The sequence below is a fragment of the Lacerta agilis genome, chromosome 15 (genome assembly GCF_009819535.1).
Source record: "Lacerta agilis isolate rLacAgi1 chromosome 15, rLacAgi1.pri, whole genome shotgun sequence".
Classification (NCBI taxonomy): domain Eukaryota; kingdom Metazoa; phylum Chordata; class Lepidosauria; order Squamata; family Lacertidae; genus Lacerta; species Lacerta agilis.
The window spans coordinates 22,234,559-22,254,977 of NC_046326.1; the positions used below are offsets into that span (position 1 = coordinate 22,234,559).

The 20,419-nt window shown below is 46.8% G+C and overlaps 1 protein-coding gene across 2 annotated transcripts in view; it reads left to right on the forward strand.

Annotated features, from left to right (window-relative positions):
* The first annotated feature begins 1,802 nt into the window (after positions 1-1,802).
* Positions 1,803-20,419, forward strand: part of UBASH3B (ubiquitin associated and SH3 domain containing B) — a 69,687-nt gene continuing 51,070 nt past the window's right edge. The window contains exon 1 of one of the 2 annotated variants that reach the window (XM_033171970.1): positions 1,803-2,399. In XM_033171970.1, the coding sequence (XP_033027861.1) occupies positions 2,236-2,399 (164 nt within the window). In that variant the 5' untranslated portion in view covers positions 1,803-2,235. The remainder of the gene's footprint in view (positions 2,400-20,419) is intronic. The other variant, XM_033171969.1, reaches the window with a different exon arrangement.

Below are 20,419 nucleotides of genomic sequence, written 5' to 3' on the forward strand. Positions count from 1 at the left end.
TCCCCAACAGTGTGGGAGAAAATGCCCCCCAAAAAACTGCCCCATCCTATGTTGTCTGTCCCAAGTTCTTGGCCACGCTGAGGTGAAACCCATCTACAACCTCCAGGGCCAACCTCCCATTTCCTTCACAGTTTCCACTCTGCTCTCCAGTGAACCTGACAAACTCGGGGGATAAAAATACTGTGAAGAGTCAGCAGTGCTGAAATTCATACGGCTCTCCTCCATGTTCATTGATGGTAGGGGTGGATTGTTGTTGTTGTTTAGTCATTTAGTTTTGTCTGACTCTTCGTGACCCCATGGACCAGAGCATGCCAGGCACTCCTGTCTTCCACTGCCTCCTGCAGTTTGGTCAGACTCATGTTGGTAGCTTCGAGAACACTGTCTAACCATCTTGTCCTCTGTCGTCCCCTTCTCCTTGTGCCCCAACATCAGGGTCTTTTCCAGGGAGTCTTCTCTTCTCATGAGGTGGCCAAAGTATTGGAGCCTCAGCTTCAGGATCTGTCCTTCCAGTGAGCACTCAGGGCTGATTTCCTTCAGAATGGATAGGTTTGATCTTCTTGCAGTTCATGGGACTCTCAAGAGTCTCCTCCACACCATAATTCAAAAGCATCAATTCTTCGGCGATCAGCCTTCTTCATGGTCCAGCTCTCACTTTCATACGTCACTACTGGGAAAACCATAGCTTTAACTATATGGACCTTTGTTGGCAAGGTGATGTCTCTGCTTTTTAAGATGCTGTCTAGGTTTGTCATTGCTTTCCTCCCAAGAAGCAGACATCTTCTAATTTTGTGACTGCTGTCACCATCTGCAGTGATCATGGAACCCAAGAAAGTAAAATCTCTCCCTGCCTCCATTTCTTCCCCTTCTGTTTGCCAGGAGGTGATGGGACCAATGGCCATGATCTTAGTTTTTTTGATGTTGAGCTTCAGACCATATTTTGCGCTCTCCTCTTTCACCCTCATTAAAAGGTTCTTTAATTCCTCCTCACAACCTTGATGGCAGAAAGTGAGGTGTGGTGGGTAGGAGTCGGCATTGCTGAAACTGAGAAGGCTCTCCATGTCCATTGAGGTTTATTCCAGCCTGGTCATTTTCGTTAGATCGCAGAGAAGGAGCTCAGCATCTGTGAAAGGGTCTCGACTTTCCTACCGCGTAGGAAGGAGACGCTTAAATGCACCTGGCGGGGGCGGGTGGGGGCCTCAGAATTGGCTTTACCTGTTCTCACATAGAACACAAAAACCACGGAAAGATCGAAAAGCAACTTCTCTCTCTGCCCGGACGCTGATAGGTTAAAAAAAAAAAAAAAAAACCCTGACCCAAGCGCATTTAAAGGCGTATATCAGGCATTCACTCAGTACAGGGCTATGCGAAAAGGGGCTGCCTTGGTTCTTAATGGGTCCCACTATGGGGGAAAGCACTAAACCCTTCCCTCCCCCCCCCCCCAGGACTGTCTCTCTGACAGATGGGGAGCTGGGGCTGATAAGAAGGACCAAACTCCCAAGGGAATGAATATTGTCAATGGTGCATCTTTCTTCACGTATTCTGGATGCGGGCGGGGTACTAGTACTGTATCAGCAAGAGGTTCCGGATCTCGGGAGGTCCAGTTCCCCTCTTGCAGAAAGCGGAGGCTCAGTCTCAGCAAGTCTTCCCCTGCTCTTTGACGCGCCTGTTTCTGTGACAGGGGCTGCGGCTGCCTCTTTAAAAGAGGGGGCGGGGCTTTATTGGCAAGAGGTGCGGGGGGAGGGAGAAGACGAGAGAGAGAGCGGGCGGGGAGACCGCGCGCTCTCGCCTGCCCATGCCCGGATTATTATTTTGGTGCTCTTCTTTGATCCATTCAGAAATTCCTGATTGCGAAAGGAAAACAAAAGGGGAGGGGGCCAGCCTCTTCCGGAAGGCGGCGGAGGCCGCGCGCGGATTGGATGGCTCTCGTTTGGGGCGCACGTGCGGCCGAGGGGAGGGGCGGACAGGGCGGGAGGCGTCAGCGGCGCGCAGCAGCACCTTTGCAAAAACAGCCGGAGCGGCGAGAGGCGGCCGAGTGACTTCGGGAAGAAAGCTCGCCGGAGACCCAGGAAGTCGCCGCCGCCGCCCCAGGAGCCGAGAAGCCCTTTATTTTACGCGCAGCGCCAGGCGCGTCACTCCTCGCGTGGAGCCTCTTTGAGGAGGAGCTGCTGCTGCTGCTGCTGCTACTGCCGCTGAATCCACCAGTCCGCCTGCCCTGTGGGTGTTCGCGATGGCCGGATGATCGCTCGGCACCAGCCCGCCACGCCGCGCACCATGGCCGCGAAGGAAGACCTGTACAGCAAAGTCACCCCCCGGAGGAACAGGCAGCCGCGCACGGGGACCATCAAGCACGGCTGTTCCCTGGATATCCTCCTCTCCATGGGTTTTCCCAAAGCCAGAGCGTGAGTTAGGCCGGAATAATAATAATTAAAAAAAAAAACCCAGCGGCGGGTGGGTTGGGGGGGAAGGCAGGGGGCGCCACACGGTACCACGCTATTATTTATTGTTTTAAGAAAAAAAAACCCGATCTGTTATTTTGTGCGTCTGGGGAAAAGAGTGGTTGAGTCATCCCTTTTCCTCCGAGAGAACCGAGAAGGCGGAGCCACGCTAATTAATTAATTAATTGGTTTTCAAAATCGGATCTGCCTTTCCACCCGGAGAGGAATGCAGAGGAAAAGAGGAGGAGGAGAAGGAGGAGGAGGATGAATGGCAGCGATTTGGCAGCTTGTGTGGTTTGTTGCCCCAGCGTGTGCACCTATGCGATGGCGGGAGAAGCGAGGCCGCTCCGGGACGGCGTGTCCGCGCTACCGCGCGTGCAGGAGCGCCGCTGACATCTTGCCGGAGCTGTCCTGTGAGACGCGCGTCCAGGGGATTTTAAGTGGGTGCTGCGCTTTCTCTCTCGCGCGCGTTTGCATTTGTGCATCGGGCTCCTCGACCCTGCTCTGCAGCGAGTAGGCAGAGAGGCAGATCTGCCTCGCGCGCGCACTCTCGCATACACACATACACACGCACACGCACTGCAGTGTCATGTGCATTTATTGGTGGGGCGGGTGCGGGGAGATAGACGGCACGTTTCTTAGGAAGGCGCTAGCCAGCAGCTTCAGCGGCGATGCAGACGGTGGCGAGAGTGCTGCCTCCTCCCTCCTCTCCCAGTTTAAAGGAGGAACGGAATCGCTCAGCGGAGGCTTGAGTCCCTGCCTTCCTCTTATTTTTCTGGTGGAGCCCTTGGCTTTTAAATAGCAGCTGTGAAGGCTGCTAGTTCCAGGAAGGTGGCCGCATCCAGCCTTCTCCTTGCAAGGCCTCCTTGTAGTAAAGCCATTGTTCTCCAGGGTATCTGGAGGAGCTTGGCATCTGGGAAGCAGGCAGGTAGGGCATCTTGCAGACTGGCTTCTTCATCTTCTCAAGAATGGAGGAAAGAGTCCCCATAGGAATATAGGAAGCTTTCTTTATGCACACAGTCGAACCCACTGATTCACCACTTTCAGGACCGAGGACCTTGGGCAACTGCCACCAGTCTCAGGCCATCACAAGGGTGTCTCTCAGTTCCGATGCTGAGGATTGGCACTGGGCCCTTCTGTGTTCAATGCAGATGCTCTCCTACTGAGAGCTGCAGGCTGTTCTTGGAGACAGCAGGCCCACGACTCTGGTGGATGCTGCCTGGCTAACAGATGTTGCCCCCGCACCCATATTCAGAAGATGTTCATTGGTGGGGAGAGATATCTATCCAGACACAGACCACAAAGGAAGCTGCATGGTACCCAAGTCAAGAGCACAGATCCTATCACCCTTGTCTTTGGCTATGAGGTCTGGGGCTGTTGGGAGTTAGAGTCCCGACAACAAACAGATGGAGGGCACCATGTCTGCCACCCCAGCAGACCATGCTGTCATCACTGTGCTGCAGAATGTTGGACTAGATAACCATTGGGTGGTACCTTCCCACTCTAGCATTCTGTGATTCTTTCCTAAGCTAGGTGGACCAATGCTCTGACTTGGTACAAGGCATAAGAATGTAATGAGAGCCTGCTGGATCGGGCCAATAGCCTATCTAGTCCAGCATCATCTTCTCACAGGGGGCAGTCAGATGCACAAATGTGAGGGCAACATCCCTCTGAGATGCCCAGCAACTGGTATACAGTAGCATACTTCCTCTGGCAGTCGAGGTAAAACACAGCCATTGTGGCTACTAGTGGCAGCTTCCTACATGGATGTTGGCTACAACTATGAAATAATCCAGCAGACGGACACACAGAAATGCAAGCAACACTCACCTCTGTATCAATCAAAGCTTTGCTTTGCTATTTGCATGCTAGGGTTGCTGTCGAAAGCACAGGAGCACAGCAAAAAGCATTATTAAAGAAATGACCAATTTCCTGGCCTTGAAATCATTATCACATGTGCTGTTGTTCCAGCGACTTTAATAACTGGGGAAGCAATGAGTGTCATGTGTGTCGGAAGTCGTTCAAACTAGATTATTCAGAAACACAAAGCTTTGTAATCCTAGAGCCTGTGCTTTCCTTAAGCAATCTCTCTCTCTCTTTTTCTCTGTATGTTTGTTGGATAGTATGTCTAACATGTGGGATTATTAGATTTAGGATGAAATTGAACTAGGAAGGTGTTGGGCAAGGTCGGTCATGGCAGTTTTGATCTGCTTAGCTTTTCCTTCTATAGTCAATCTATCGTGAACTAACGCACACACACAGGCTTCACTTTTTCTAACCAGCATGTTAAATGTGGGTCTATTTTTAAATCATCAATGGAGCACCATGGCTCAGTGCAGGCTTGGATCCCCCCCCCCCCGCCCGTCCCAAGTGCTATCATATCTTTTTTCCAAACTCAGCCCTGTGGAAGGCATAACAAAATATCAAGTACCTCTCAGCACTTGGCTAGTTTTGTTCCAGCCAAAATTTCTTCTTCCCTGGGCCCTGGCTATGCAGCACTACTTAATGGCCTTTGGATGGGGCGGTGGGAGGGGGAACGGTGTTGCATTGCTGGATATTTAAAAGATTCTGCACCTCTTACATAAATGAAAATGAAAATGTGTGATGTTCCCATATACTATATTTTATATGCATAGGTGTGCTTTAGAATTTGAATGTCACAGGCCAACTAATTTCCCATCCAAATAATCTCAAATCAATGCATTTGCAAATTGCACCCCACCCCCAGATCACTCCAAACCGGTTCCTCTTCAGTTCACTTTACCCCCGATTAATTTCCCAACAGATTGTATAGCTGTTCAATTCCTCTTTAATTACGCCCTCATTCATTATCCCCTCAAATCGTCTCTAGATAAGGTCATCTTATAGTAATTGATTTCCACAAAGTAATGTCACACCCACCCACTCTCTAAATTCAATACCTCCTGAATTCATTACCTACCCAGAGATACGAGGGGAAAAGGTTCGGAGTCTGTGCCCCATGGACACCCCTTACCCTAGCAACACCCCCTCCTTTGTGCCCCAATGGTTGTGAGGTGTGTTTCAGCAACCTCACCCCACCCACTGCCCTACTTCCTTATCTTTATGTATGTCAGTGATGAAGAGCCAGATATTCCGGTGGATGCTGAGATCTACTGCTGAAATGCAGCACTTGCAAATTACTTTGGCTGAGAAAGGAAGGACTATGGGCTCAGATGGAAATGCACTGGTCTGTCATTGCTCACTGCAGAGATGTGATATTACAATTTGCATGGCTGCTACTTATCCATATTTGAACACCCTGGCTATATCTGGATTCAAATTTCGACTGAGAGTGCGCAGCTGCTTGTATTTTTTTAAAAATATATATATTTCTGCTTCTATGCCTTGGTGTTTGAAGATCTGAAACGGAAGCCAATTGGGTTGTCACAACTACAAATCAGGTGTTTGGAGCAAGTGTCCCGTCTCTCACCTTAAAATACTGCTTTTCACAATAGGTGTTCCAATGAGGTCACATCGGGGAAGAAGTTAATTAATGTGCTGATGAGACTGCAGAAAGCTAATGAAGCAAAGGCATTTATAATTAGAAGCCAAATGTGAGCTGCTTTTTTTGCAGGAGGGGACAGCCAAGGAGATTTAGCAGGCCTCCAAACATCCCCAGGTTAAGGGAGGCTCATTTTCCTACCCAGATGCTATCTGGATATTAACAATTAAAGTAAACTGCAATATGCTTTTCCTAGAGCTGGTCTATACGGAGAGAACAATTGGATGTAATATTTTTTTCTCAGCTTGTTGGGTTCAGAGATGATCACCTCTATGTACCCAAGCAAGGTTTCCCAATCCTCCCCCACCCCCCCAGACATTGTCACAGAGGTGTGCAAGTGTCTTGCACTTCAGCCTGTTGTGCTGCTGCTGTTGTGTGCTTGTGAAAGAGGTATGGCCCCATGACTTTATAGAGGACTTTTTTTATTATAGCATCTCTTACGGTTGTGAATTCCAGCTCCTCCTTTCCCAACCGTAATCAAAAGTTGACTCCCGTCGCACTTCAGTGCCTCTTGGATGGAACCAAGACTGTGTGTACTACGCTGTGCTCCATGGCAACCCAAAGCCTATTGTGGGGGGGGGGGGGAAAGACTCGGTTTTTGTGACTTGCATAACTTAAGCATGCTTCTTACATGATTATGGTTTTTCTAGCTGTGAGAGGGAGAGGGGAAGGGCACAAAGGTGCCTCCATAACTTCTGCAAATGTCATTCAGCCCACCCTTTTTGACTCCTGATCTCAGCCGATGTTTCCCATGTGTTTTGAGACATATCTTCAACCGACCAGCATGAGCAAAATGCTCTCACTAGCACAGACACAACACCCCCAGGTAGAATATTCACATTGTCTTCCATCATCCTCAAATGCAATGCTTTGCAATGGAGCCAGTATCAGTAGCTTTGCCACAATGATTTATGTTCCATCTTCAGTAAATGCTAGTTTCTTGGGCTTTCAGGTGGGGAAACTGCAGTTGTGGGCATTTGGGTGGCCACTATGAAAGATAGGTACTGGTCTAGATGGGCTTTGGGGCTGGTCCAAATGCAGGGCTTCTCTTACATTATCGGTGCTCACTTGTTGGCTGTGGAAAGTGGAGAAATCACGCAGTGTGCATAAATGTGTGTATCGGGCCTCTGTTAAAGGGGTTTGGCTCAGTCTTGAACCTGGGGAGGAATGTTCCAGCCTATTCAATGATCCTAGGATGCTTTTTCCTATCCTGCTGCTTATTGTTTGGCTGCCTTGCTTGGGTTATTTTGAGAGCCCATGCCATGTTCTCTGTCTATATCACACTATGATCTGGACCAGGTAAACTGATACATGGTGGGACTTGTGGGGTGAAATGTAGGGTTTCCAGGAACCCTTGCTTTTGTGTACAGATCCATCCATCTGGAGAGTCAGAGTACTGCAGGACAGAGCAGTGATGTAATCTCAAGCAATGGACTGGCCTTGCCCACCTAGACTGGCCGCTGGGGCCTTCTATGTAATTTTATTGTTATTTATTTACATTTTATAACTTGCCCATACTCCCAAAGGGAGCCTAGAATGACTTGCATGAATCATCTTTTTATATACAACTGCACTGCAACATACTACAGACAGAAGTTCAAATCCAGAAGTGTAAGAAGTCCTAAAACTCTTGACCAAGCGCCTGGATAAATAAATTTTGCAAGTCATTGTGTGCTTACTGGTTGTAGGTGAAAAGGTGGACTGCTTGATTTCCCTCAGGAGGGTATGCCATAACCAAGGAGGTGCCGCCACTAAGAAGTCCCTGTTCTTCATACCAGTCCTACAGATGGGACTACCAGCAGGACCTCCCAGGTTACAGGTGGAGGTGCTCCTTTTAGCCCTTGACTGCCAAGCCATTTAGGGCTTTGTACAGTAGCATTAACTCAGGAGGCCACCAGCCTTTTGTAGGCCTATGGGCACATTTGGATTTTTTAGCAAGGGTTGTTCTTTCCACATCCCTCTGACTACCTCCTCCCCCAAATCAGTCCCCATCTACCACAAGAAACAGAAGTGTGCACACACACACACACACCACTTTTCTCAAGGGATTGGAGATGGGGTGGGAATCGGAGCCAGTGCAATTTAATTTGAGCCTTGAAAAGCACACTGAGCTGAAAGAGGAAGTGGGAAAGAGTGTCATCCTGCCCAGGGACCCTTGAGTGAAGGGCGGGTTATAAATACTATTAATTATGGTAACTAACTAATAACTTCCTCCTTTAGCGATATGCTCTTCTCAAGGGATGAGAAAGCTAGCTGCGTTCACTAATTTGTGGCCAAAAGGGCAGTGAGTAAGTGGCAGTGGGTGGGGTTCACAGACACTAGGGGAAATACTCAAGGGCGACATTACACCCATGGGTGCCGTGTTGCCAACCCCTCTACTAATGCCTCAATTGGGCCTGGTAAGCTGATGGGCAGGCGGTGCATTGTCCAAAGGTGATTTGATCTCCTTTTGCTGCTCCACATAATAACTGGACAGCAGTGACCTAGACCAGAAAGGCTATTTTAAAAAAAGCATCCTGTTTGGGCTTTTTGCCTGGACACTATTCTACCTGGATCAGGTATGATGTGATGTGTTCTTCACTCCATTCCTTGGCTCTGATCTCCTGCCTCCCCTTAAATGATAGCCGACTGCTCAGTCTGACAGTAGTCCTGTGTCAGAGCTGGGCTTGGATCCAGTGGCTTTTAACTTCCTTCCACCTCCACGGTTTTAAGTTCTGAACATCTCCAGAGCTGTCTTTAATTCCTCATTCACCTCTAAGCTTTGACTCGCTCACCGCCTCTGTGTAATTCTGAAAAAAAGACTTTGTATTGATCTCCCACTTCCTATTTTATCTTGTATGCCAGCAAGCGTCTGGCTTGTACTCAGCTATGAAGTTTCACTCATTTTATGATTTTCTGGGTGTGTGTTTTTGGTTTTTTTTTAAAGGAAGCAAAGGGTAGTTTGTTTGTGGTGGTGGTAAAAAAAAAAGTCTCACAGGTTAGTCCTCTGAGAACCACTTGGCTGCCATCTTGGAATTGCCCAGAGGTGGCACCACTGAAGTCCAGCACCAGTGCCCAAAATCATCTCTGCAGACCTCATTCAAGATGAGAACCTAATCTGATGACTGGTCAGTGCCCTGTGGCAGGCATCAGAAACCTGTGACCCTTTGGATGTTGCTGGACTACGTGACCAGCCTGTCCATGAGGCAGACTGAGGTAGCTGCCTCAGGCAGCAAAATCCAAGTGGCACTTCTGTGGGCAAGTCACACCTCTGCCAGAGAGCAGAGGGGTTTCTTCCATTTTCCTCCTAGGTCTTCAGCACATGTTGACCATATTCCACTTCCTCCGGCCAACGTGAGGACTAGAACCATACAACTATTTCATTTTTAAAAAAGTAACGTGCATTAACTTTTTTTTTCTTTTAAAAAGAATCTTATGTACCATCCAGAAATATCATGGGCAAGAGAATGGGCTTGTGTTGCCCTAGTGCCAGCAGAGAAAAATGTTGCTGAGAGGGGCTTTTAGCTCTACTACTGGACCTGGGTTGTGCATTTTGAGTTCCTTCAATTTGCTTTTTTGCCTCTGTTTCAGCAGATGAGTCAATGTTGAATATCTGGGAATCTGAGAGTACAGTGATGAAGTAACCTTGGTCTAGATCCTTGGGGTTCTCTTCCAACTCTGCGATTCTATGATTCCACCCAAGCATTTGATGGCTGCAAAATACTGCCCCAGTAACCTTGAAAATTATTAACTTTGAGAGTTTGTGATTGTTTTTAAGGGTTGTACCCAGTTAAGTTCTATTCTGCAGACCTATTTAAATTAATGGACCTAGGTTAGTCATCTTCATTAATGTCAACGGGTCTACTCTTAAGTAGGAGTACGATTGACTACACCCCCTAATTGGTTTAAATACGTTTTTATTTTTAATTGTATTGTTTTATCCCTGAGGTGTCTGCAGCCCTGTGCTACTTTTGGGAGGAAGGGAGGGATTCAAGTTTCATGAATCATCGTCATCATCAAGGTATTGGTGTGCCAAACATTGGCAGTTGCTTGTTCTGCAAAATCCACAAACCGACACTGTATTTGGCACGTCACTGGCCCAATTCTCCTCTGACAGAAGCCTTGAAGGCAACAGGGCGCCTTTTCTTCCTCAGTAAGAAAATGTTGAGAATGTCTGGCGTGAAAGGAGAAAGCGGGCAGCTGGGTGGGAGGCCAAACATGCCTTTTGTCAGGTGTTCTCCTAGGAGATTGGGGTGTTCTTGCGAGGAACAGACGCAAACACAAAGTCCTGTTGTTTAGCAAAAGCCTCTGGAGCCTTCTGCAAACAGACGGCAGAAATTAAATTTAGCATTAAAGAGGAATTGGGCTCGGGGGTCTAGAAGGGCTCTCTGTGCCGTTTATTATCCAAAGACAAGTGAGTCATATTTGGTCTCCTAAGTAGCTTGCAATAAATATTTGAGAGACTGTGCTCCTTATTTCTTTAAAAACAAAAGAAAAGAAACACAAACCTGTCCCCTCTGCCAGCTCTCTTGGTTTTCTTTTTTAAAGTATCTCCCCAGCTCCCAGCTCCTGCTCACCTAGCAGTTTGAAAGCACGTCAAATGCAAGTAGATAAATAGGTACTGCTCCAGCAGGAAGGTAAACAGCGTTTCCATGTGCTCCTCTGGTTTCGCCAGAAGTGGCTTAGTCATGCTTGCCACATGACCCGAAAAACTGTCTGCGGACAAATGTTGGCTCCCTCGGCCAGCAAAGCAAGATGAGCACCACAACCCCAGAGTCGTCCATGACTAGACTTAACTGTCAGGGGTCCTTTACCTTTACCTTTTACCCCCACATGCGTGCACACTCTCTACTCTGTTCTACAATTAGGAACAATCGTGTAAAAATGTCTGAACTTGAAATAACAACTTGAACTGCTGCCATTGCAATCCTGTGCACTCTTTACAGCGCAACGTACTCCAAAATAAAGTCACACAAGGCGTGGGCCCCTCTGATAAAGATCAGACCTTTGGTGGGGTCACAATTTTAATCATGTTCACCCTTTGCCTCAAAGGAAGGACTCATGACATTATTAAAAGCGGCCCTTATTCAAGCTGTTGTTCTTAGCCTTGATACCTTACCTGTAGAATTGAGGGTAATAATGCTGTCCTGCTTTAAAGAGCTGGCATGTGCAAAAGAGCCAAGTGCTTTGAACATTATAAACATGTATGATTATTGTGATTTCTATTACTTTGTACACCTGAAATAACTTTCCCAGTTAACTCAGTAGGAAATTCTTTTTTAGGACCGGGTTGCAAAAGGAGTTGTAAATGTCACTCTGCCACTTTCCCTGCCCATTCCTTAAGCAAGGCTGCGGGGTCTTTTATTGTTGCAAAAGCAGCCTTTTCCCTTTTGCCCACTGCTTCTAGACTGGCATCATTACCTTTCTTGTTGATGTTGCTATTGGCCTGGGGAGCAGGATCTGAGATCAGCCTTTTTCTCTATCCCTCTTCTGTGGACACTTAAGATTTCTCTGTGGAAGTTTGGGGGGAGAGACTATGCCATCTCTTCCAGCAGCTGGTTTCTCCCAGAGATCTCTCTCCCTACCTTTCCCTTGGAACCTTTTGAGAGTGAGGCTTCATAGCAGCCCTTGTACATGTTGAGAGTCCTCCCACCCCCAGGTGGGTCTGCATGGTCAGTAGTCTGGGGTTGTGGCAGCTGTAGTTCAGCAACCCGCAGCTTGGTTTTATAGCATTGTTCATCAGAGCTGAAACCTTAAGAACACAATAGCCCATTTAGTCCAGCATCCTGTTCTCACTGTGCCAAGCAAATACCTGTGGGAAGATGCAATCAAGACCCAAACACAAGAGCCCTCTCCCCTCTTGTGACACATCGATTGCAACATTTTTCTTCAAAGGGACTTCCACTTCAAACTGGGGAGCATCCCATGAAGCTGAATGCTGGAACATTCGGAACAGATGAAATGAAGTGTTTCTTCACATGGGAAGTATTTAAACTATGGAATTCAGTTCCACAATGACGGCCCCAACTTAGATGGATTTTGAAGAGGATCCAGGTCGTACTTGCAGGTTTTCCATAGGCATGTGTAAAAGTGGGATGCTCGACAAGATGGGTGATTAACCTAAGCCTGCAGGGATCTTCTTACATTATTTTATATGTGTGCATTTGCAAAGCTAAGCGGGGTCTGGTATGGTTTCAACTTGGATGGGGGGCAGCGTGTTGAGATTCCTGCATTACAGGGGGTTGGACTAGATGACTCTTGGGGTCCCTTCCAACTCTACGATTCCCTGGTAGTTTGACGAATTTTAAAATTAACGTTGCATGTGACTCTAGGCCCTTTCACTGTGGCAGTGGCTGAGGAGTGCTGCGCATCTGGTTTGGAAATGAGCCCAAAGAGGGGGAGAGCTGAAGGGCTGGGAGAATCAAATGTTGCAATCGAACAAAGATTCAGCAATTGCAATAGCAGCTGTATGGGGGAGAAAACACTGGCAAGGGAAGTTACCATTTGGAGTCATTCATTCTGGGGGTGAGAAGGTGTCGTTCCACATAAGGAACTGTAATTGACCCATCCTCCGGAAATTAGCTGTCTTTAAAATGTGCTTGATGGGAAGGCATGGAACACACACGCTCACTGTGTGTCACGTACATTATGTCAACCTAGACATTTTTTTTTTTTACAACTGCTCTTTTAGTCTAGAGATGACTATCTGCCTGCAAAGGAGTTTTCAGATGCTTCAGGGACCACTTTCTGCATTTGGCTAGGCTGCCATGTGACCCCCATCTGAGCGCCTTCTAGAGACAGAGGAGGCAGCCTTGCAATGGGGGAAGGGGCTTTGTAGGTCACCTGGAACAAGCCTCTGCTTGAGATGGCAAACCCTGAGATGGAACAACCTCAGCAGACAGCTGCCCGCTTTCTTCTCTGAAGCCATCCAGCAAAAGCAAATTCATCCCCATCCCCGACAATTGCTTCCATTGTCAAAAAGTTCCTTTTAAAAGTTTGTCCTAATGTGCAACCAAGACCTACTCTCTTGCAACTCACGCCTATGAAATCTAGTCTTGCCCTCTATGCAAGGACGCAAAGAAGAGCCTGCCAGATTGGTCCAAGGGACCATCTAGTCCAGCATCCTGTTCTCACAGTGGTGGACCAGATGCCTGCAGGAAGTCTGAAGGCAGGGTCTGAGTGCAGCAGCAGTTCCCTTCCCATCTGTGATTACCAACAACTTGCATTCAGTAGCATTCTGCCTCTTGACTGTGGAGGGTGAGCACAGCCATTGTGGCTGGTAGCCCCTGATAGCTTTCTCCGGCATGAATTTGCTTAACAATTTGTTGCTTGGCTGATTAAAGAAGGCGGGGGGCGGGGTGATTGTGGTTTATAAAACCATGCACTGTGTGGAGATAGTGGTCCCTCATTCAAAGAGTCTGGGCCACCCGGTTTAGCCAACTAGCAAAAGATTCAGGACAGGCAAGAGAACGTATTCTTCATGCAACACCTTAATCTGTGGGACTCATTGCCCCAAGCTGTGGTGATGGAAACCAGCTGAGATGGCTTTAAGAGAGGCTAGGACAAATTGGTGGTGGAAGACCATGAGAGGTTTAGATAGATGGGACGACAGATAGATGGGACCTTCAGGTTCAGAGCCAATGTGTCACTGACTGTCATTTGCTGGAGTGCAACAGTGGGAGAGTTCTGTTGCGCTCATGTCCTGGCTGTGGGTTTCCCCAGAGGGATTCTGATGGCCACTATGGGAAACAGGACCTTGGCCCAGATGGACCTTTGGTCTGATGCAGGAACTGTAGACTCAGCCACACAGATGAGAGATATGGATGCATGAAATGAAAACATGATACTAGAGCAAGACTGAGCATAGAATCATAGAGTTGGGAGAGACCACAAGGGCCATCCAGTCCAACCCCCTGCCAAGCAGGAAACACCATCAAAGCATTCCTGACAGATGGCTGTCAAGCCTCTGCTTAAAGACCTCCAAAGAAGGAGACTCCACCACACTCCTTGGTAGCAAATTCCACTGCTGAACAGCTCTCACTGTCAGGAAGTTCTTCCTAATGTTTAGGTGGAATCTTCTTTCTTGTAGTTTGAATCCATTGCTCCGTGTTCACTTCCCTGGAGCAGCAGAAAACAACCTTTCAGACTCCTCTATATGACATCCTTTTATATATTTGAACATGGCTATCATATCACCCCTTAACCTTCTCTTCTCCAGGCTAAACATACCCAGCTCCCTAAGCCGTTCCTCATAAGGCATCGTTTCCAGGCCTTTGACCATTTTGGTTGCCCTCTTCTGGACACGTTCCAGCTTGTCAGTATCCTTCTTGAACTGTGGTGCCCAGAACTGGACACAGTATTCCAGGTGAGGTCTGACCAGAGCAGAATATAGTGGTACTATTACCTCTCTTGATCTAGACGCTATACTCCTATTCATGCAGCCCAGAATTGCACTGGCTTTTTTAGCTGTTGCATCACACTGTTGACTCATGTCAAGTTTGTGGTCTACCAAGACTCCTAGATCCTTTTCACATGTACTGCTCTCAAGCCAGGTGTCACCCATCTTGTATTTGTGCCTTTCATTTTTTTTGCCCAAGTGTAGTACTTTGCATTTCTCCCTGTTAAAATTCAGCATTGGCCCACTGTTTCTGTGCGGCGATGATGCCTGCTTTGCCCGTTTGATAAGCCTTGCATTTTTTTTCTTGGCAAGGAAAGGAGACCTCTGCTGCAATAAAAGGCCCAGCTGAAGAATGTTTCAGGAGCGTGTGTTTTTTGCATTGCGAGTTTTGTCCTTTGGCATCACATAGTCCTGATTGGCAAATGCCTGGTGGTTTGAGACCAGGGCTTGCAGCGTGCTCCCGTTGCTTCTCACACAGCGCCTGGTGTGCTGACACTGACAGGCTGACTTACTGTCTGACAGTTTTTTTCCACTGACCTTCTAACGAGTGTCACATCGCATGAATCTCCAAGAAATGTGGCCAGATGTCTCCGAGCCGGAGAGTGTTAAAGGATTCCTAGTCAGCTGCACAAGAGATGGCAATCTGTGTGATTATTTACCAGCAAAAGGGGCCCTTTGCTTTGTGGGTGGGGTGTGTTCAAAGGGCAGAGGTGGATGAATGGGTCAGTTTTTGTTTCTCATTTTTGCAACCTGAAGCTCAGTTCACCACATTTTCAAATCAACTTGCAAATTCATTTATTTTTTTTAGGTCCTCACAAAAATTGGTCAGCAGTGTTCATCTCTCCTAACAGACACACTCCTGTGTGCCATTTTGCCTAAAATACGCATTTTCCCAAGCAGACACAGATTGGACTATCTTCACCACTTTGGTGGGTTATATTGTGTTTCCCTTTGAAATTATAGTTATTATTTCTAAAATTGCATCTATTACATATAAATTTCACATATACAAATCTGGATCCTCTTTTTCTTTTTTTATTAAAATGATGATGGTGCATTTTCTCTTTTTGGAATGTTACATAAGGGGTGACCCTAAGTGGTATTTAGTGATTGATACAACTGAAGGAATGTGTGGGAAGGTTCTGGTTTTACAAGCCCAATTTGTCTGACAACATTGCAGGCTTGGGTTGACCTCTAATGCGTCCTCCTGACCACAGATTACAGGGTAAGGGAGTGTTTCCAAGAATATCTTGCGTATTAGAGGGTGCTTCAGACCAGAATGATTTACAAATTACAGACTCCGTGCACAGTACAGCCACCTCTGGGATGCAGAGTGACATAGCAAGGGTAGGAGAAAAGGTTTGGCAGAGGATGTTGCTACACCTCACAGGTCTTAGTCACAGCCTCTTTTCTGGGTTTGGCAGCCCAGGATACATCCAGGGGCACACACCCCTCCCCTCTAGCTCCCTTTGTCAGCGATTCTCTGACTGCATCAGGCCTTCTTAACCCTCAGCATGGAGTGGGAGGTTTGCTTTGGTTGACTTGCCAAACTTCAGGAAGGTACTTGCACTCGTTACAATAGAGTGTGGATTTTTGTTCGCACAATGGAACTTCCCCTCTGCATGCCTTGCACCCTTCCCAAATCTGTTCTGGAGTAGCTGACAAAACAGGTTTTGGGGGCATGCAGGGTGAGGTTCCGTTGCTTAAGCACAAATCCTTGAACTAAAGGAATGTGCTCATCAGCGCTGCATTGGATACACTCCTTATTTTCCAGCGAAGAAGCCCCTTTGGGTAGCAGAAGGAGCTCACAGTACATCCAGGTTTTCTGGATTTCATTCATATGGGAGAAACTCAGTTTGGCTGACATTTAAAGGCAAACCTAGCTAATTCACACTTTCCGAAACAATACGCAACCTGAAATGCATCTTTTGAAATTTGCACATCCCCGAATTTTGCAGTGCAGTTCTCCAGTCAAGTAACGAGCACAAAAATGCATCTATTAGGGTAAAGTGTGCATAAAAGTGCATATGTAAGTGAAAATAACGATATAAAAGGCATTACAATTGGGAAAATAGGCTTTGCAAGAAAAGATACGCGTGTTAAGGGAAATTGCCTACCAAAAAGAGTGTGTGAGGAAAAGTTTGCATTAAAGTGCTGGTGAACTTTCATGAGAACTTAAAATGGAAAAGGAAACTAATATGGAATGTGGCCAACTGAACTTAAGTCTGGGGAAAATGAGAAATGGAGAGAAACTGAAATTGACAGGTTCACCCAGCCCTTTTCACAAGTTAGGAGCATGCCAAGTTTTGAAACTGACTGATGACTTCCTTTTTCTGTTGCTACCTCTGGGTTGTTCCTGGAAACTCACCCTCCTGATCTCATCCTCTGCATTCCCACTTACACTGCCATTAGTGCATCTGACTACAGTGTTTGCTAGGGCTGGGTGATACCTGGTTTTCAGCATCATGATATATCGCCAGTTAAACAATATACTGATATATCACAATTTCTGAAATAAGAATGGAGCTATGGCTGGCTTCATGGTTTTTCCCACATCGTGATTTTTGCTGGAGCCTTCTATTGTGATTTGTTGCCCCTTGCATGAGGCAGGCGAGAACTGAGCAGGCAAAGTTATCAGGGGCTGCAGGAATCGAGAGGAGCGTTGCCTGGCTTCACGGTTTTCCCCCACATTGTGATTTTTGCATAGCATACACACATCATGATTTGCAATATATTGCCAAGTCAAAAATTATGAAACCAGTATCACTGTATAGACTCAAACCAGTTTTGGCCAATATATCGCCCAGCCCTAGCATTGGCTTAAAGTTCCTTTTCTGTACCTGGGCATCCCAATAATCAAGCAGGTAGCCAGGCCCTTGATGTAAATATCCACCCACTTTGTCCCGGACAGTACCCTGCCTTTCACCCTGCATCCTCTAAAATGAAACCATCAGTAACATTTCCTTGTTTCATAAACAATGAGATGGAAGTGCTGTCCTTTGTGAAGCTGGAGATTTTTCTGCAAGCAAGAGGCTACCATTGAGATAACTGAGAATTCGTAAGAACTCGTAACATTGTACCAGCAAGTTGTGCTGCTGGTCTGTTGTATCAAAGTGGACAAGAGTCTCATGATACTCTTCACGTTTTTGGGTTCTGCAAGCCTCTGTTGCTTTTGTGACAACTTAGTGGAGAAAACGGGTGCTTGATCAGTGATTTTGTTCCCTGAGCTCCGAATTGCAGATTGCAGGAAGCATCTGCAGCTTGAAGTAATAAAAATGACCCGAAGTTCTACTGAAGTCCAGGAGTAGCAGTGTTTTTGTGTGTGTCTGTAGGGAGTGACGCGTTGCCTGGGCTATTCACATTGGAACAGATAACGAAAATTAGCAGCTTGTGCTGAATATTGTGCTTTTCGTGCAATCTGTTTCCTTTAAAATGGTTTTCTAAAAAATGTTTGAGTGATTGTTGTTGGGTTTTTCCTCCTGTAAAACTGGTTGATTAGGTTGCACTTAATTGCATTAGTAAAGGAAGAGGCAGCGAGCCATTAAGACAGGTGAAGTAGACTGCTTAAGAGAGAGAAACCTTCCCATCTCCATTACCCTCCCTCCTGCATCTCCCTGACCTCCATTTGCTGCCTTTCTGCTCAAACCACAGGGATCCTTTTCCTTAGTGATCACCCCTATTAAATGCACAGGGATGTAGCTATGTGGTGATGCTCACTCTGCCCGAATTACCATAAGTTATCTATCTTTGGTTTTTAGCAGCCAGAGGAAAAGGGATTTTAGTGCTGACGGAAGGTCCCTTGATTTGGTTTCATGCTGATGGATTGATTGAAATGTAAATCCCACTTTTAGCCGTCTAGGTCTCAAAGCATCTGGCAACAGTAAAAAGTCTATGCTATACAAAATTTAGAACCTAAATGAAACCTCAGAAATGTAAACATGGAGCACGGGAACATTTTCAAGGGAAGCATTCGTGATGCAAAAGCCTCCTGAAATAAAACGGTTTTAAACCAGGCACCTGAAATTTAGCAGGGACAGTGCCTGTCTGACTTCTAGTGTCTGGGAGTTCCACAGAGTTGGGCCCAAAGCACTGAAGACACAACTTCTCATTGATTAACCTGAGTCATGGTGGACCACTAACAGTGCTCCCCCAGATTATCTCAGTTATTGACTTAGAGTCCAAATGGTGTTTTAAGAAGATAGGAAAAGCCCTGCTGGACGCAGGTGGAAAGGGTCCATCTTCTCATTCAGCATTCCACTTCCCAGCAGCAAAGCTAGATGCTTCTGAGAGGCAAGGTTTGGATGCCATTGCCCTGCCTCAAAGTTGTTTCCTGACGTTTTATATTTAGAGGTCCTACATAGCTGCTGTGACTAACAGCTGCTGTTGAGCATCTCTGCCTCTTCCATTAATTTGCCCAGCCTCTTTAAAGCCATTGAGACTAGTTTAATATTTATTGGAAGCCGCCCAGAGTGGCTGGGGAGACCCAGCCAGATGGGTGGGGTACAAATAAATTATTATTATTATTATTATTATTATTATTATTATTATTAGTTGTCATCACCACATCCTGTGACTGTGGATTCCATCAATTAGCACTGCTTTCTACACCCCACTACATTTTGAGCTTCTCTCTCTCTCTCTCTCTCTCTCTCTCTGTGTGTGTGTGTGTGTTTCTAAACGTTAAAAAAAGTTTTTATTTTGTTCGTAGCTTGTATACACAGGTTCAAGTGGTCTGGCGGCAGAAAGGCAGGATGGCAATGCTAAATAAATAAGTGTGATTTATTCATTTATCTCTGTATCTCGGCAACTGCCCCAAATTATATAACTCATTTGCAGAATCACAGAAGCTTGAAAGAAGCGTTTTATTTTTATCCTTGCAGGATTATTGTCGCCCTCTTTGTGCATTTACAGAGGCCATTGTGTGCAGGTGTTAACTTTTGATGTTTTATTATATTATTAGATTTCTGCGTTGCGTTGCCTAGAGGACTAGGTTTATTAGGCAACGATTTGTTGTAAATAGTACAATTCCACCAAGCCGACTGTTTGGTGTACAGCCACGGGCAGAGAGGTGCTAGATCTTAGATGCTGTACCTCTGAGTGAATGCTGTCTGGCTGTGGGCCAAGTGTGTCACTTCTGCACTTTCATGGCTCTCTGGTCCAGAAGCAACTTGCCAGCTGGGGTGGAGCCACTGCGCTGGCTTCCTGGCAGTTGGATCGCCATTGTGTATCGGGAGGGCACAGTAGCATAGCGGCAAATTCAGGAGTGCAGGGCCCCTTCATGACAGCCGCAGCCACACACCCTCTCAGCCATGCCTCCTCCTAAGATTATACCACATTCTAATAATGCAGTCATTGTATGATTATATCATCATCACAACTGGGGATGTATTGCAGTGATCGATGCAGATCTCCATATGTTGACTTTCACCTGCTGTTTTCTGTGCAGGTAGATGGACAGATGTCTTGGAGTGTCCTGTTTGTTATCATCGTAGGTTATGTTGTCTGTGAAGTGCTGTTGTGCGTAACAAAGCATGTGCACCATTCTCTTGAAACTTTAGCGCCTTGAGTTCTCAATGCCTCCCAAAACTTAGCTTTGAAGAATACAGGACAACTCGGTATTCTTCCCAAGTGCCTTTTCCAGAGTGGATCCCCATTGACTGACTTGCCTCTCTTCACTCTGATTGGCTGCTGTCAGCACAAAAAGGTGAAAATACTTCTTTGCAGTGGTTCAAAAGCTCTTCTTTCCTGCTGATTGGGTGACACTAGGATGCTGGAGTCAGGCACCCTGCTGCCAAAACCGGTCTCCAACCCCAAACTTACGCACCACTGGGGAGGGGTGAGGTGGTGTGGAGGTTGTTGTGGAGCCAGTTTGGCAATCCTGCCAGTGCATTTGAACTTCATCGACCTCCCTGCTGTCTCACCCCTCCTCATCTCCCTCCCACTAAGGAAGAGGGATCTGCCTTCCGGGAAGCTAGTATAGAGTCTCCACCCAGTGAGCCGCTTCTGATGGGGCCCCAGCACAAACACAACCCAGCTTTATGTATTCCAGTGTACGATTCCATCAGCCTGCCTTATGAGTAAGGG